The sequence below is a fragment of the Stenella coeruleoalba genome (genome assembly GCF_951394435.1).
Source record: "Stenella coeruleoalba genome assembly, chromosome: 16".
Taxonomy (NCBI): Eukaryota; Metazoa; Chordata; class Mammalia; order Artiodactyla; family Delphinidae; genus Stenella; species Stenella coeruleoalba.
Genome location: NC_137162.1, coordinates 72,601,908 through 72,619,744, shown reverse-complemented (window position 1 = coordinate 72,619,744; position 17,837 = coordinate 72,601,908). Strand labels below are relative to the sequence as shown.

Genomic DNA, 17,837 nt, shown 5'->3' with positions numbered 1-17,837 from the left:
CCTTGTCAGTCACATTGTTTGCAGATATTTGTTTCCCAGTCTGTAGGTTGTCTTTTCATTTTGTTTTTGATTTCCTTTGCTGTGCAAAACCTTTTAAGTTTGATTAGGTCCCATTTGTTTATCTTTGCTTTTATTTCTATTGCCTTGGGAGACTGACATAGGAAAGCATTGGTACAATTTACATCACAAAATGTTTTGCCTATGATCTCTTCTAGGAGTTTTATGGTGTCCTGTCTTATATTTAAGTCTTTAGGCCAGTTTGCATTTATTTTTGTGTATGGTGTGAGGCAGTGTTCTAACTTCATTGATTCACATGAGTCTGTCAAGCTTTCCCAATGCCACTTGCTGAAGAGACTCTTTTCTCCATTACGTATTCTTGCTTCCTGTGTCAAAGATTAATTGACTGTAGGTGTGTGGGTTTATTTCTGGGATCTCTGTTCTCTTCCATTGATCCATATGTCTGTTTTTGTGCCAATACCATGCTGTTCTGATTACTGTAGCTTTGTAGTATTGTCTGAAGTGTGGGAGGGTTATGCCTCCAGCTTTGTTCTTTTTCCTCAGGATTGCTTTGGCAATTCTGGGTCTTTTATGGTTCCATATAAATTTTAGGATTATTTGTTCCAGTTCTGTGAAAAATGTCATGGGTAATTTGATAGGGATCACATTAAATCTGTAGATGGCTTTGAATAGTATGGCCATTTTAACAATATTAATTCTTCCAATCCAAGAGCATGGGATACCCTTCTGTTTTTCTTACTGTGCCTCCCATTGGTATAACTGAAATGGAAGGGAACAAGGAACAGGAAGAACTGGATGATACAGTCCTAGCCCACAGTGGAAGGTGAAAAGGGTAGAGAATAGATCTGAGAGTGGGGTAAAGGGAGATAACCAGCTCTGTTGTAAGGAAAATGTAGGCAAGAGGGCCTGATTAGTAAACTGTGTCTGGGTAAAAAAAAAAAACTAAAGCAAAAAAAGAAACAAGATGCTTTTGTACCAATGTACATAGACAACATTCATTTCAGATCTAAATTCTGGCATCCTTTAAAGAAACATTCAACATATTTAACCAGTATTGTTAATCCAGTTTTCTCTTCACCAAGCCACTTCTAAAATCCAGTAGGCATATAATGGATGTGGTTTCAGCCATAAGATATCTAATTTCACTTTGGTTTTCCTGGTCAGGAAATCTATTATGTAAAAGACCTCTGAGGTTTGTAGCAGAGCATCCTTACCTTAGAGTCAAGGCTAAAATTTAGCCTTCTATAGGAAATGTTAAACGATGCATTCTCCTTGATCTGATGGTAGGATGGATGAGCACTCAGGCTTTTAATAGTAGACAGTAGACCTTTAGGCCTATCACCATTAAACTCTGTAAATCAGTAGCTTTACCACTGTCATACCAAGCAGTGACCATTCATTTTCTCTTGCAGAGAACACCATGGGAATGCTATGCAGCCCTCTGTCAAGGATAACAGTGGTAGCCATGGCTCTCCTATCAGTGGAAAATTAGAAGGCATCTTCTTCAGCTGCAGCACTGAATTCAATACTGGGAAGCCACCCCAGGATTCACCTTATGGAAGATACAGGTTTGAGATTACAGCAGAAAAACTTTTTAACCCCAATACTAACTTATACTTTGGGGACTTCTACTGTATGTACACTGCTTATCATTATGTGATTCTTGTCATTGCCCCTGTGGGATCACCAGGAGATGAATTTTGTAAGCAGCGCCTTCCTCAACTAAATTCCAAGGATAATAAATTTTTGACCTGCAGAGAAGAAGATGGGATGCTGGTTTACCACCATGCCCAGGATGTCATTTTAGAAGTCATTTACACTGACCCTGTGGATCTTTCTCTAGGCACTGTGGCAGAAATCACTGGTCATCAGCTTATGAGTTTATCTACTGCAAATGCAAAGAAAGATCCCAGCTGCAAAACCTGTAATATTAGTGTTGGACGTTAATGCCCACTTTTCTTAGTCCCCTTTCTTCCCTTAGGAGCACTGATCCTCTGTTGTCCATTTTCATCACCAGATGTCTTCCACTGAAGCATGCACATGCCGCTCTCACCAAAAGCAAACTGCCACTTATCAAATTTCATTCAGAGCTGTTTTAGTGTTTCCTATTCCCTACCCTTCCCCCTCCTTTCAATGCTGAAATATCCTAAGTTGTCCTTCTGACACTGTTGCCTAGATGCTGCAATGTTTTAATTTTTCCTTTATGCCAAACATAACCAATTATATAAACTGCTTTAGCAAAATACAAAGTAATGGAAAATAATGGCTTATAAATGGTGTTTAAATATGCACTCATTTTAATCTACTGAGCAAATATTGGGATTATTCCAAACCGCATGAAAGGGTGTAATTGCAGCATGAATTAAATCTTGAAGCCTAGAATTGTCAGCACTTCCAACTTGTTGTTTGACAGTGTTATTTATGTTATTTATATTAGCTAACAGGAAACAACTACTGTGTTTCAACATAATAAATATAATAGAAAAATATTTTATTTGTATTGTATAAAATATTTACAATCTTATAGAATATATAGAGTTACATTTTAATAGCAATTGTATACATGTCACGAAACCATTTCCCTTATCAAAGATGTAGTTTGTAAACCTCAAATAGTTGTGTATCTGTTCTGTTACAAGTAGATGACTTTAATTAAACAAATTTATGAAGGACATTATTCTGATTTATAAAATATCAGGTAAATACAGAGAAAACAATAAGCCTCTGAAATAGTCTGCTTCAGAAATAGTCAATATTCTTCCCATCCAAACTATGTGAAAGTGTGAATGTGTTCAACACCATGCTTAAACATTACAGAAAAGAGAAATATAAACATGGTTGGTACAAGAGAAAATGTGGACCTCTTATTTTTACAAAAGCAAAAGTAATAAACAGGTGATTGGCTTAGTACAAAACTGCACACGCTAAAGTGGATAAAGCAAATAAAATATCCTGGCTTCTTTCCCAAGGTGTCATAGCAACAATTTCTAAACCTTTCATTTTATACAGAATGGAGAACAACTATATAGTTCATGGGAAAGTTTTTTGACTTCACAAAGTATAGACCTTGGAACATTAAAAAAAAAAATTTCCAATGGAAAAATAGTTATATAATCTTATAGTAAACAAAGATTAGCAATCATAACTATGATCACATTAGATTATATACTACAGACACATCTATCCAAAATACCTATTTTCAAATTTTAATATAATATTTTATTTTAATATAAACATCTGTTATATAGACAAAGATAATTCACAAAGTACATGCTATCAGAATGAACTTTGGTAATCAGAAATGTAAAATTTTAAGTAACAGATAAAATAATGTGCTATTTTTATATAGAAATAAAAAATTATCAGTGACACATTCTCGTATATTTTAGGGTGCTGAAAGCCTAGCAGATTTAAGGAACAAGGTAGTAGATTTTTTTTATCACTTAAAAATCTATTAGAAGTTTCAAATAAATTACATTCTTACTAGCTGTATTCCTTCCTACATAAAATAAAGTTTCTTTTCTTCCTCTTACTGATTTTTTAAAATTATGCTCTTTTCCATATGTCAATATAAGCAATCTTTGGACACTAAGTAGACTTTCTTAACCAGTAGCCCATTTAACAGGTGGATGCTTTGTGTTATTTAGATTTGATAAAATAGATGTTTTCTGAAATAATTATATTGACTGTGCATTTTCTCCCTGGCCTGGAGAAGACTGAATTTTATTTTCCAATTATACTGTTCCTTGTTGTATCTCCTCCCTTTTTAATCCCTTCTACTCATTTATAATTACACTTGCCATCCATTCTTAAAAACAGCTAATACACTAAAGTGCTTCAATTTTCATTTGTCATAACTACTTAGCAAGAACGGCAGAGGAAAATAAACTTGACTTATCTTGGGTCAAAGTGATCACAAACATTTCCTGAACCTCAAATGGTTTTGGCCACATCTTGCTTGCTGATGAGGACCTCTAATAGTCTCAGTTTGGCTTTTATATGCTTGTATTCGTAGTACTCATCTGCCATTGGTATCCTATCTTCCTTTTGTGGACTTCTGCAAAAAAGAAAATATCGTCCATTAGTTAATAATGAACCAAGTCATTAAAAATCCTTTTCTAACTCTTACATGAGAAAAGTACAGGGTAGCAGTTTCCACTTGATTTTTTCATCATGTCTTTTTTTCCCTTCCCTTTTACCTTCATTCACTCCCTCTTCCACATGTTACTAGGTTTCAATGTAACAGTACTCTGAGAAGTTAAATATTTTAAGTGTTTTGCAAATATATCCAGCGCATAAACATATAACGTTGGGGCAAGTGAAAAGTTCCGAGGGAAATAAAAACCAGAACCCTCAAGGCATTCTTATCTAGTCATTCTCCCATGATCCATGCCTGTGTAGAATATTCAGCCCTTACAGTGATAGTTGCATTTTAAAATATTAACCTAAAGATACAACAGAAATTACATTAACAGAAATAACTTATAAATTTATGGTAATAGGAGAAGAAACTAAGTAGTTAACCTTACAAACATGAAATATTTCTAAGTTTTCCTGTAATTGTAATACCTAACTCTGCTAATGTATAGTAGAAGAATCACTGAGAAGTTTTTTTAAGGAATTTGAGTCTAAATTTCAGTGGTTCTCTTTGCACACTATTTGTACTAAGACTAGGCACATGATGGTGCACATATTTTTATACATATGACTTCTAACCACCAGATGTTCTTGACACTTATTTTGAAGAATAATTGGATAGCATCTGGAGTTAAAACCATTGCCTTCCCAGAAAAATACATCGCCAGGATATGTTTTCTAAAGGAAAGTAGTTACTTCAGGATCTCAGAAGGGTCTTTTAAAATATTTCCAACCATGACTTTGAAATACAAGGGGTGGGTACACAGGTGAGGTCACCACAATTGCCACTGAATATAAATACAGATGCTCTCCAATATTAGTATGGCTGAAAACACTTAATATTTTACCTGTACCCCTTCTCTTTTCCCAGTACTGATAAAGATACATTTATATTACTTCCAAATAAAAGAACAGCTAATCTATAAAGATTCCCTACGAATACAGTTACCTACTTATGTTTTAACACTACATATACTGCCCTGAAATTTCTAGTTCAGAACTCAGAACAGCACACAAATCTTTGGACACTGTTCCTCTTAAATGCTGTCTCAATTATTTAACATAATTGCTTTGCCTCCCTTCAATATTCTGAGCCAAACTTATCAACTGGGTGTCTAAATACCACCTTAATTTGTGTAAACATATCTAAGTGAAGAAATGTTCTAATTTATAGGGAAATAGTATAAGCCATTATGCAATTGTCCCTGGTCCTTCATACTCCATTTTAGCTAATAAACAAGAGTTCATTGGCCAGAGTGAAAATTTTTGCTAAGTATTTCCTTAAGCAGTTTTCTCATTATATAAAACATACTGAAGTGTTTAGCACAGTTCCTGGCTCCTAACTGTTAATGTCATATCTAGATAATTATGCTTCTCACATGATGGATATTACCAAGAACACTTATAGTACCTTAAAATTTTTAGTAATCCATTTGCCTGGTTATTTTAGCTATGTACAGTTAACCCTTCCCAATGAAATATTTTAGGAAAACAAGATCCATATTTCCTAGCCATTCAACCATTTGATTTTACTTGTAATATAGCACTACTTCTGCATTTAGTTTAAGTGTATTACCACAAGAGGGCATATAACCTCAATCAAGTATTAGGCATATCTGAAGTGAGTTTAGGACTCACTGGTGCATTAGAATGCTATACACATAACATAACTAACTTCCCTGTATATCAAAGGCATGCCAAGTACCATTGCAGACCCATTTGGCAGGACTAGTTAACATACTGGGCAGTTCTCAAACTCTTTAAAGTAAATTTCTGGGTTCAGATAGGTTTAAAAAAATGTAAAAGTTGTATGGAAATTTTGTAAAGGAAAAAATGGAAAAAGAAAACAAGAAATTATGTTTTATATTCTAAATTTAACAACCATGTAACATTTCTCACTAGATAACATCAGCAGAAAGGTAAGTAACTTGGACTTATAACAGTCAACTTGAAGATTCCACTAGAAAACTAGGTGGGTTACATCTGTACTTGCTAAATGCGAAATGTTTGAGAGGTCCAGTCCTAGTGAACAGCCCTGGAGGACTGAAATAGAAAGTTACTGACTAAGAGGTGAGTAGACCAAACTTTCAGGATGCTTTTAGAAAACAGTCTCTTCTCCATCAGGGCAGCCCTCAGGCTGCTGAAATCAAAGCGATTCAAGAAAGGCAGATACCTAGATGGAGAAGAATACTGAGGAGCCAGTGTATCACAGACTCCTACCTCTGCCACCCTAATAACTCCGTGACTTTGGCAAAGTTACACCCTTTAAAATTTTTTTAAAGACTGACGTCCCACACGACAACTATAGCTTCCCAAAGTTATCCCAGGAACTCTAATTATTTCCTCTTCCAACTGTGGAAACAGGCTCAGGATAGCTAATTGGCTTGTCTCTGTCTCTTCCAGAACTAGATTAATAATCCTTTTCTCATGATTTTATATATATGCGAATATATAATTTTGTTCACAATACACCAAAATTTAGAAGAAACTAATGGAGTGCATAGTGAGACTGGGTTGACACAGAAAAAGAGAGGATATAGCTAAACATTTATTTAAGGGATAGAAAGAATAGGAATGAACTCTTGACCAAATCCTGAAATAAAATAATTAAGGGCAGATCCTGAAGCTTAAAGAATATATTTAAAGCAAATGAAGAATTATTTAATAAAGTAGGGAGTAACCTGTAGAACTAAGTAACCAAGAACAAAGAAGTTATATGGGCTGAAACATTAAATATTATAGTTTTTTTTAAAGGTTTAGGTACATTCAATTGTAATGAGATTTATTATGCAAAGTTAGGGATTTGGGGAGTTCATCTTTTATTTTTTAAAGCTTTGCTGTCTCATACTTGATAGTTACAGCCTCCCATAAAACATACCCAATAATGATACTACCCAAATGTTGCATTAGACAAATCCTGGGTCTAAGTCACTTTGGAAATTATTTATGTCTTATATAAAGTCACTGTTCCTGAAAAAATTACAGCTCACTCTTAACAGCAGTTCTCTAGGAAATATTAGCTTAAAAAATATCTCTGCCCACACTTACCTTCCGGTTTGTTTAAAAAACTGTTCCTCAAATTCTCTTAAGGCTTTCCGAAGTCTCTTCTTGTCAGCCCTAGTTTCTCGGAGATGGTCAAGAAGTACAGGCCTGTATCAGGTAAAATATATACGCTCTGGCATAACTGAGAGCTCATCATGAGCAGAGTTACCGATTTAGCAAAAGCATATTATGATACAGAAGTGTTCTGCCTAAAAGTGTGTCTTTTGAATAAATATGACACATGTAGAGCGTGACCATAGGGGAGCACATCACTGAGAACATTACTTGATGAAAATAATGTCCTAGGAAAATGGAAAGGGCAGACAGGAGGCAAGCAGACTGAGTCCATTATAATAAGTGGTGAGGGTAAAGGCCACATGAATACATGAGAGAGAGACAGACATTTTGGAGGAATACTCATCAGTATTTGGTGATAGACTAAACATAAGAGGCACAAAAGGGAGAGATTTGAAAGAAAATTCTACCCTTAACCTAGAGTATAGGGGGAATGGCAAAACCCTTAGGAATGAAACAAAGACCCAGAGAAAGCTATACTTATGTCACAGATTCTCCTCACTTCATTCTAAGACAAGAGAGAAAAGTCATATACTTCAGAGCAGGAATTTTTATCTGGGGAACTTGTGTCTGGTTCCAGAAAGTTTGTGAACTCCCTGAAATGATATATGGGCATTTTCTAAAAAGTAAAAAATTCCATTGCTTTCAAAAAAGTCCAACACCCCCCAAGAAGTTAAGAACAGCTGCTTTAGAACAGCCAGCCAGCCAGCCAACCAACCAAGAAAGAAAGAGAAGAAAAGGAGGGAAGAAGAAAAGGAGAGAGGAAGCCAGGGAGGGAGGGAAAGAGGAGGAAGGGGAGGGAAGAAGGAAGGATTGATGTTCTGCTTCCAAACAGGTCACTCTTCTCTGGGCTGAAACTGGGGTACCAGCTGATATATGCACAGTAAAATCTCAGCTTGCAACCCAGTGCTTGGTCTTGCCTCATATTTATGGGGACTCCATCCCTATCTTGGGGCATATACTCACCACACTATTATACATGTTAAAGAAAATCTCATGATCTGGCCTGTAATATACAAACCAAAGAAGGCCAAATGATCAAGAGGAGTGTCAGCTACTGAATAATGATAATAACAACAATACTACTACTAATGAAAATCCAAATGGCTCCTGACTGAGTGGCCATGAGGAGAAAAAGGTCAGCTCATTTACTTAAGTCCCAGTCTGGAGAAACCATTTTATCTAAATAGAATAGACTAAGATAAAGGCCCTGACAACTGCTGACCCAGCACAGGATCCCAATTCCTTTTGGTCCAGCATTTTCAAAGGCCAGCTCTGCTTTACACACTGCCAAGCATTAGATTGGTGCCAGACCCTGCTGAAAAGATGTGCAAGAGTAGCAAATGGACCATTAGCATTTATGACATCCTTGGACCTTACTGGGAGCCTTGGTTCCTCATGGCTTTGTCGTCTCAGTTTTCCTGTTAAAAGGATAACCAGATTATGCTTTCTGCTGGATAGCATTTTTTAGAGCGTGTAATAGCTCTTCTGCATTTTGTGTGTACGAACATATAATGTCCCCCAGACCAGAAGGAGTTAAAGGAGACTCCACACTGAGGAGTCACACTCACATGGTGGCCTCATGTAAATTGGACATGGAGAGAGCTGGTTGTTTGATTTCTTTCTTTTCATCTGGTAGCAGGAGCCTAACAGGCTCAGTCTCATTAGGGTAGGTGAGGTGGTCGCCAATAGGAAGGTGGGATGCTGGGTTTGGCAAAGAAAGTTGTTGGCTTCCCTGTGGACAGTCTTCATCAGAGTCTTCTTCCTCCTGCTTATCATAGGAAGAATTAAATAAAGTTACAAAATGCTAAGTGCCTCGTGAGGAGGCAAAACCAGGAAGGGGAACCATAAATAAACACAATGAAAACAGTAGATGATCCCTGTGCCTACTGGGAACCAAGAAGAAAGCAACCAAGAGGAACTCTTGCTCAGCTGCATCAAAAACTTGCAGAAGTTAATGAGCAAAGAAGCACCCATCCTGGGCTAAAATGCTCACCAAGCTCAGATCTCTCTGCTGGGCCAAAGCAGGCACAGACGTCTAGGATATGTTCCGATCTGGGCTGCATTGCCTAGTAATTCTTCCCTTTCACCCAGGCCTTCTGGGCCCCAGCTTCTTAACAGTTATATGGGTTAGGATGAGATGGACCATAGACTTCTTTTGTCATCCAGTAATACCCCAAATCAGGTCCTGGTGTGGGCCACTTTCAGATACAGAGAATACTCAGATAATTGACAAATTCAGGGAAGAGCTCTATGAAGGCCAAAACAAAATCGAGTTACTGCTTAACCTGTTCAGGTAATGCTTATCACAACCAAAAGATTTTCTTGCAAGGAAATCTGAAAATCATATCCCGTTTTAAATTATGCTTCCTTAATTGGAAAATTTCAAAGAGTATGAATCACTATTGTCTTTGTCTTTAGAGTTGTGGAAGAATAAATGTACTAAAGTATACTTAAATTTGAATTTGTTAATATTTCTTTTAATATTGATATCTTGAGCAAGTGACTGTTCTAATATTGATGGAGTAGGATGTGTGGTGCTTTTCAAGTTCTGTATTCCCATAAATCATTCTTTATTAAAAGTAGTCTAACTCAGTTTCAGTATTCATATTTTCTATTGAAATAAATCTACTTATATCTTGCACAGAGATGGTCAAATGGTACCAAAAACAAATGCTGCATTGTATCAAGGAACATACTATCAATTTTATTATTAAAGGAGAAGAATTAACAACACATAGACTAGAACAGCTCTGTTCTGTCTAGCTGTGTTGTTGTAAATTAGGTAATGCCAAACTAAAATCCATCAGTTGTTCTCCTCACCCAAGCAATGAAAGCAAGTGTAATAACTGGCTTCAAAGATAGAATTGCTATCTATTCCTGTTTCACAATAGTTTTAATTATCAGCCACTGTTAAGTATAGTACTGGAGTTGAGGGAGACCACGTTTCTACTTTGTGAAAAAACAACTGGCCTTGTTAGCAGCATATCTTGCAAAGAAGGCTCCTTTATAACGCTCATGGTGCTGCCTCCCTAACTAAACATCAATACAAAGCACAAGGACAGATTTCTAGTTAATGCAAACATCCCGACTTACAATTGTTGGAATAAGGGAAGGCGTGGACAAGATTTGCTTGATAATTCTGTATCTGTCATAAAGAGGCTTTATGAGGTTCTTGTCTTGCTTAGTTACCTGGAAAACATGAATAATTATTGTTCCTTTCTCGAACAAGAATGAAAACACATCAATGTTTTTAGCAGGCCAAAAAAAAAAAAAGTTTTGAAGCCTCTAAGGGATTACAATACTAAAATGCAACAGTAATCTTAAAAAGGTAAGTCATTTATAAGACACTGTGAAGCACACGCCAATTTTCTTCTAGGAAAGTTTCTTAAAGGATAGGTCCAAGTTTAGAAATAACGTTTTTAAAGCTTACTGAAGGACTCCTCAATGTTTAAATGGTAAGGACCCTGTTTTTTAATTACTTCCTCATTCTTAAAAAACCAATGGGTGATCCAAGAGCTATTGATTTTTCTTCTGAAACATGTATTTTATCTGACTTTCAAGATCTTTTATATCTACAGACACCAGCCTTGTCCAGGTCTTCATCACTACATACTCGGATTATATGCTAGCTTACTGGATAAATCTGACATAAACTAAATATTTTGGATAAAACAGTTAACCTCTCCGAATTCTCAATTTCCTACTATACAACAAGGAAGTTGGAGTTAAAAAGTTCCTTCCAACCAAAAAACTTCATAACCTCTTGTTTACTGATGTATTCTATTACCCTGCTGCTCTTTGACTCATCCCTAAGCACCATTTTTAACATGTCACAAAGTACATAAAATTTTAAACAGTTTCCTACTTATCTATTAATCATCTACCTACCTACCTATCCCAACCTATCTACCTCTCCAGCCAAAATGACCAAACTCCTCTGCTTGCCTTCATTTTCCTCCCTGATGTGTGTCCTGCATTAAGTTTTCTACATATTTACCACAAACAACCTCCTTTTCATTCTAGTCCAATGGTTCTCACTCAGCAGGTAGTGGGAAGGAAATGGTAGAAATAGCACATAGCATAATTGCCCAAGTGTCCTATCTGACTCTGCCTTCCAGATCCCCTCTGAGAATCCTGAAGGAAAAGAAAATGACTCAAGCAGGTGTATTTTTTAAGCTTTCTAGTTATTCTCATGCTACCTTACCCCCATCCCAGTTGAGAAACATTCTGGCCCTTTTTTTTTTTCTTAACATCTTTATTGGAGTATAATTGCTTTACAATGGTGTGTTAGTTTCTGCTTTATGACAAAGTGAATCAGTTATACATATACATATGTTCCCATATCTCTTCCCTCTTGTGTCTCCCTCCCTCCCACCCTCCCTATCCCACCCCTCTAGGTGGTCACAAAGCACCGAGCTGATCTCCCTGTACTATGCGGCTGCTTCCTACTAGCTATCTATTTTACTTTTGTAAGTGTATATATGTCCATGCCACTCTCTCACTTTGTCACAGCTTACCCTTTCCCCTCCCCGTATCCTCAAGTCCATTCTCTGTGTAGGTCTGTGTCTTTATTCCTGTCTTACCCCCTAGGTTCTTCATGACCTATTTCTTTTCCTTAGATTCCATATATATGTGTTAGCATATGGTATTTCTTTTTCTCTTTCTGACTTACTTCACTCTGTATGACAGACTCTAGGTCCATCCACCTCACTACAAATAACTCAATTTTGTTTACAAAGCTACAGTAATCAAGACAGTATGGTACTGGCACAAAAACAAATATAGATCAATTTAACAGGATAGAAAGCCCAGAGATAAACCCATGCACATATGGTCACCTTATCTTTGATAAAGGAGGCAGGAATATACAGTGGAGAAAAGACAGCCTCTTCAATAAGTGGTGCTGGGAAAACTGGACAGCTACATGTAAAAGTATGAGATTAGAACACTCCCTAACACCATATATAAAAATAAGCTCAAAATGGATTAAAGACCTAAATGTAAGGCCAGAAACTATCAAACTCTTAGAGGAAAACGTAGGCAGGACACTCTATGCCATAAATCACAGCAAGATCCTTTTTGACCCACCTCCTAGAGAAATGGAAATAAAAACAAAAATAAACAAATGGGACCTAATGAAACTTCAAAGCTTTTGCACAGCAAAGGAAACCATAAACAAGACCAAAAGACAACTCTCAGAATGGGAGAAAATATTTGCAAATGAAGCAACTGACAAAGGATTAATCTCCAAAATTTACAGGCAGGTCATGCAACTCAATAACAAAAAAACAAACAACCCAATCCAAAAATGGGCAGAAGACCTAAATAGACATTTCTCCAAAGAACATATCCAGATTGCCAACAAACACATGAAAGAATGCTCAACATCATTAATCATTAGAGAAATGCAAATCAAAACTACAATGAGATATCATCTCACACCAGTCAGAATGGCCATCATCAAAAAATCTAGAAACAATAAATGCTGGAGAGGGTGTGGAGAAAAGGGAACACTTGCACTGCTGGTGGGAATGTAAATTGATACAGCCACTATGGAAAACAGTATGGAGGTTCCTTAAAAAACTACAAATAGAACTACCATACGACCCAGCAATCCCACTACTGGGCATATACCCTGAGAAAACCATAATTCAAAAAGAGTCATGTACCAAAATGTTCATTGCAGCTCTATTTACAATAGCCATGAGATGGAAGCAACCTAGGTGTCTGGCCCATATTGATCTTCTTTTTCTCTGAACTTCTCTGTGTCTCACTGTCTGGGCCTTAACTGTTTTCTGTGTTTCGGTTTTGTCTGCGCAAGTAAATTATATCACATATTTCTTCAAATTCTCACAGTACCCAATGTATCCCCTTTCCTACTACCCATCTAACAACCCAGCTTTATATGCAAAAGTAGTATAATTTCTAGAGGTCTTTTCTTTCAGTAGAAAGACCACCTCTCTCTGTAGAGCATTTTAAGTATTGGTTAAGTAATCCCAAGAGCCTTTCATTTTCTAGCTCAATCATTCCTTAAACATTTTCTTAGTCATGACACATTTTTACACAGAAAATAAAAAATTATTTCATATATTCCATGGGATTTTAATAGGTGACAAAGAAAAATAAATCTCTAAGTTCAGAAAATACTGAAATAATGTTTTTTATTCAGTATCTTACTGGGACTTATATTCCATAGAAAGCTCTTCAGAAAATGATACATTTAACTATTATTGGCATCTCTATTACAGCTTGATTTTTTTGGTTTTATTTATTTTTACTATATTTTCTGGATTCTAGAAAAGCTAAATTTAGTCTTAGAAAAAGAAAAGAGTGACCAAAAAGCAAGTTAGAATGATGAATGCCATTACAGAAAAGTTCCTTCCACAGATGCTAGATAAAAGTCGGGGTACAGGTACAATGTATGGCACTCATCTTTCACTCTCATAATTCTATGATTTTACTTTTAGGATCATTATTAAAGTAATCCCCAAAGACAGATGTGAGGGTTCAATGGCCGTAAGTACAGGACTTCAATGCCACAAGTGCTTATCCTCAAATATATGTGCACAGGAAGGCATGCTGCCTGAAGAAGAAGGGTTAGTGGTGAGATTATGTGCCAGGAGCTGTCTTCTACTCAGGGGCCTATGGACACCAGCTATTATGAGGCCTGCAATGTCAGTCTTCATGGTGGAAAATGAGTCAAGACGTAGGCTCTGCAGGATAGGTACCTCAAATCTAAGGGGCAGAAATACATTAGACTTTGCTGTTCCTCGGCCACTTTCTACTAAGAATCAGACCATTCTCTCCTCTTAATTCAATGGCTCTGTTTCTGAAGTGCATCCTCCCTCCCTAATTCTGCATATTGGTGGCTGACTATGGTATGTTAGTAGTATCTAACATGATTTTTATTTAAATGGAGAAAACAACGACTGTGTTGAATAACCTGAAAGAGCCAGAGAGAGATATCCAGCGTATGAATGGGTTGTCAGATTTTAAAGATAAATATAAGGAGGTAAACCCCAAAGCTAATTATCCCTACTTCCTGCTCCTCCATTTTATATGGCATCAGAAGAAATGTAACTTAAAGGAGGTTGAGCAAGAAGGGACTGTTCACAGAACAAAATTTGATATACTTTGTTGATAGCTTGACAATTCCGTCATGAAAAACTCCAGGCCCCCTATCCAGTAGGTTACTCGAATTATCAAGATCTGGAATAGTACCCCCCAAACAAGCTGGCTTTCCAAGCAGAACTGCTGCTGAGTGGTCGGCCCAAGTGTTATTTCTTTCTAGGCCCTGGTCAGAAAGTTGTCTGGGGAAAAAACTGCCACAGCTTAAGTGCTTTTACCACCATGCTTGTTATCCATTCTCCCCATGGCACTGGTCCCACGTATTCTTTCACAGTAAACCACGGAAACATAAAAATCAGTCGAACCGTCACCATAAACAAGCTCTCTCCTCGAGAGGGAGGTAAAACAGACATTCTCCTCTCTGGACAGTGAGTGATGAGACTCTATTACTCTTTAGCTTTAGGGACTCAGGTCTTGCCAAACTTTCCCTGTGTCTAAGCCTCCCCAGCCCCTCACTGAGGGAGAAAGTATATGTGGAACAAATCTGAGAGCTTGAACTAACCAGTCAGTCCAACAACATGGGAAGTCAATAATGAACATAATCATACAAAGCAACTGCTGAAGAGAATGGCTTGGTCAATTCAGATTTCTAAGCATACTGCCAATTAATATTGGCCTTGAAAACAGAGGTCATGAGTTCAGATAACTGGCTTCAAGAATTACACACTATTTTTAATTTGGAAAATTATGGAATCTCTGAACCTTAGGTTCTTAATGTGCAAATTCTTAATATGCAGAATGAGGATTTTTAATTATCTTATGTAAATGTCCCTGGCACAGAGTCAGGCATACTAAATGTTATTTAAGCTATCAAACTAGTTGATTTGAGGTTACTATCAATGTTGTAAATTACTAATAAAGGAATACCATGGTGCTATCAAAGCATAAATTTTAAAGATAAAAAAATTGAGAAGCACTCTATGTCGATATAAAAAGCTATCTAGAATATGCAAAGTGAAAAATGGATACATAATTATGTAGCCTGCTACGTTTTTTCAAAAGGGGCAAATTAAGAATGTGTATTGATGCTTTCTTGTATATGCTTTATATAGAAACTCCAAAAGGACACCTAAAACATTCATAGCAATAGTTACACCTGCTTAGAGTGGGAGACCTCAGAACTGGAGCTGGCAGATGGGGTGGGAAGGAGTCTTTTTAATGTGTAACCTTTTATATTTTTTGAATATGTGAGAAAGTATTACCTATTCAGAAAATTAAATTTTTGTTAAAAAGGTAAGTAGAAGAACTTGACAGGGTCTTCCTTTTGGTGCATTTTACCTGTAAGTCTTCCCTCTCTCCAATGCACAACTACTCACTAATCAGTTATCAAATTTTTACTTGATTTAAAAAAATAAAATTAATTATTATGTTTTTTAAAAATCTGCTTTTCTACACGATGACCCAAAACCTATGGGATGCAGCAAAAGCAGTACAAGAGGGAAGTTTATAGCAATACAATCCCACCTCAAGAAACAAGAAACATCTCAAACAGCCTAACCTTACGCCTAAAGCAATTAGAGAAAGAAGAACAAAAAAACCCCAAAGTTAGCAGAAGGAAAGAAATCATAAAGATCAGATCAATCAGAAATAAATGAAAAAGAAATGAAGGAAACGATAGCAAATATCAATAAAACTAAAAGCTGGTTCTTTGAGAAGATAAACAAAATTGATAAACCATTAGCCAGACTCATCAAGAAAAAAAGGGAGAAGATTCAAATCAATAGAATTAGAAATGAAAAGCAGTATGGAGTTTCCTTAAAAAACTTAAAAATAGGACTACCATACAACCCAGCAATCCCACTACTGGACATATCCCCTGAGAAAACCATAATTCAAAAAGAGTCATGTACCACAATGTTCACTGCAGCTCTGTTTACAATATCCAGGACATGGAAGCAACCTAAGTGTCCCTTGACAGATGAATGAATAAAGAGGATGTGGCACATATATACAATGGAATATTACTCAGCCATAAAGAGAAATGTAATTGAGTTATTTGTAGTGAGGTGGATGGACCTAGAGACTGTCATACAGAGTGAAGTAAGTGAGAAAGAGAAAAATACCATATGCTAACACACGTATATGGAATCTAAAAACAAACAAATCGTTCTGAAGAATCTAGGGACAGGACAGGAATAAAGACACAGACGTAGAGAATGGACTTGAGGACATGGGGAGGGGGAAGGGTAAGCTGGGATGAAGTGAGAGTGGCATTGACTTACATATACTTCCAAATTGTAAAATAGCTAGCTAGTGGGAAGCAGCTGCATAGCACAGGGAGATGAGCTCGGTGCTTTGTGACCACCTAGAAGGGTGGGATAGGGAGGGTGGGAGGGAGTCGCAAGAGGGAGGGGATATGGGGATATATGTATATGTATAGCTGATTCACTTTGTTACAAAGCAGAAACTAACACATCACTGTAAAGCAATTATATTCCAATAAAGATGTTAAAAAAAAAAAATCTGCTTTTCTCCTCAAAGATGCTGCAGTTAATGAAGGGCCAGAAGAAGTAACTGCCATTACTCACCCAGTTGGTAATCTGTGCTGTGCACCTGACTCCACCTACAGTTCTTGGAAAGGACAATAAAAAGGGGATATATGCCAGTACCAATTCAGGAGTTTCAAAAGAAAAGGACATAAATAAGCACCACAATCAGACCTAGGGTTGATTCATTCATTTCCAGTGCTCAACGGATGCCCTGTGACCGAAAAGTGATTATCTCCAAAAATCATCCATAGATGGTGGAGGAAGAAGATTACCCGGTAGCAGTATCCGAACTGACAAGGCAATGCTGTAGGGTTTATCAGCTTTAGTATGAGCTCTGACTAAACACCAAATGCAAAAAGTTCAAGAGGAGTCATAACGAAGGTCTCTCTAGAAAAGAAATAACTTCATCTTGGAAGCTTAATATTTAATGCATTTTAAGCAGTAGAGCAAAGACTCCAGATGAAAATCATCCATCAATTTGAGTTTAAAGAATTGGGACCTAATGAGATAATCTCAAATGTGAATAAGCTCACTGAGGAGCCAGGAATAATACTATTGTGAATATTTTCAATCCTCCCTTTGCTGCTTCTGTGGCTTCTGGACTCCCCCTTAGGAACCACCTAATAGTTGCCTAGCCACTTCATGGTCTGCTGCGTTAAGCTCTCCCAGGACCAATACTGCAGCTTTAGATATTGAGACGTACATGTTCTACTGCAGATGCTCTCTATTTAAAGGGCCTCACTTTAGCCTACTGCAAAGATAGGTTTATTTGAAGGGGCTTCTGACACTAAACAGTTTAATGGCTATTTCTTTTAAAATAACAGAAATAAATTTCCGTTTAAATAAAGATGACTTCTAAAGAACTCAGAGTTTTTCTCTGACCTTCAGATTTTCACTTACATGTTTTTATTTGACGTGAATACCTCAGGAGGGTGATCGACCATC

The 17,837-nt window shown here is 36.8% G+C and overlaps 2 protein-coding genes across 9 annotated transcripts in view; one reads left to right on the top strand and one right to left on the bottom strand.

The window, feature by feature from the left end:
- PHYHIPL (phytanoyl-CoA 2-hydroxylase interacting protein like) overlaps positions 1–2,354 on the top strand; it is a 96,454-nt gene extending 94,100 nt beyond the window's left edge. Inside the window, exon 5 of the mRNA XM_079901079.1 lies at positions 1,431–2,354. Coding sequence (XP_079757205.1) covers positions 1,431–1,965 — 535 coding nt within the window. The 3' untranslated portion in view covers positions 1,966–2,354. The remainder of the gene's footprint in view (positions 1–1,430) is intronic.
- Positions 2,355–2,488: 134 nt separating this feature from the next.
- Positions 2,489–17,837, bottom strand: part of FAM13C (family with sequence similarity 13 member C) — a 144,844-nt gene continuing 129,495 nt past the window's right edge. For 7 of the 8 annotated variants that reach the window (XM_079901072.1, XM_079901073.1, XM_079901074.1 and 4 more), the window contains 4 exons: positions 10,369–10,464; positions 8,844–9,043; positions 7,204–7,305; positions 2,489–4,075 (listed from right to left, as the gene is read on the bottom strand). In XM_079901072.1, coding sequence (XP_079757198.1) covers positions 3,952–4,075; positions 7,204–7,305; positions 8,844–9,043; positions 10,369–10,464 — 522 coding nt within the window. In that variant the 3' untranslated portion in view covers positions 2,489–3,951. The remainder of the gene's footprint in view (positions 4,076–7,203; positions 7,306–8,843; positions 9,044–10,368; positions 10,465–17,837) is intronic. The other variant, XM_079901071.1, reaches the window with a different exon arrangement.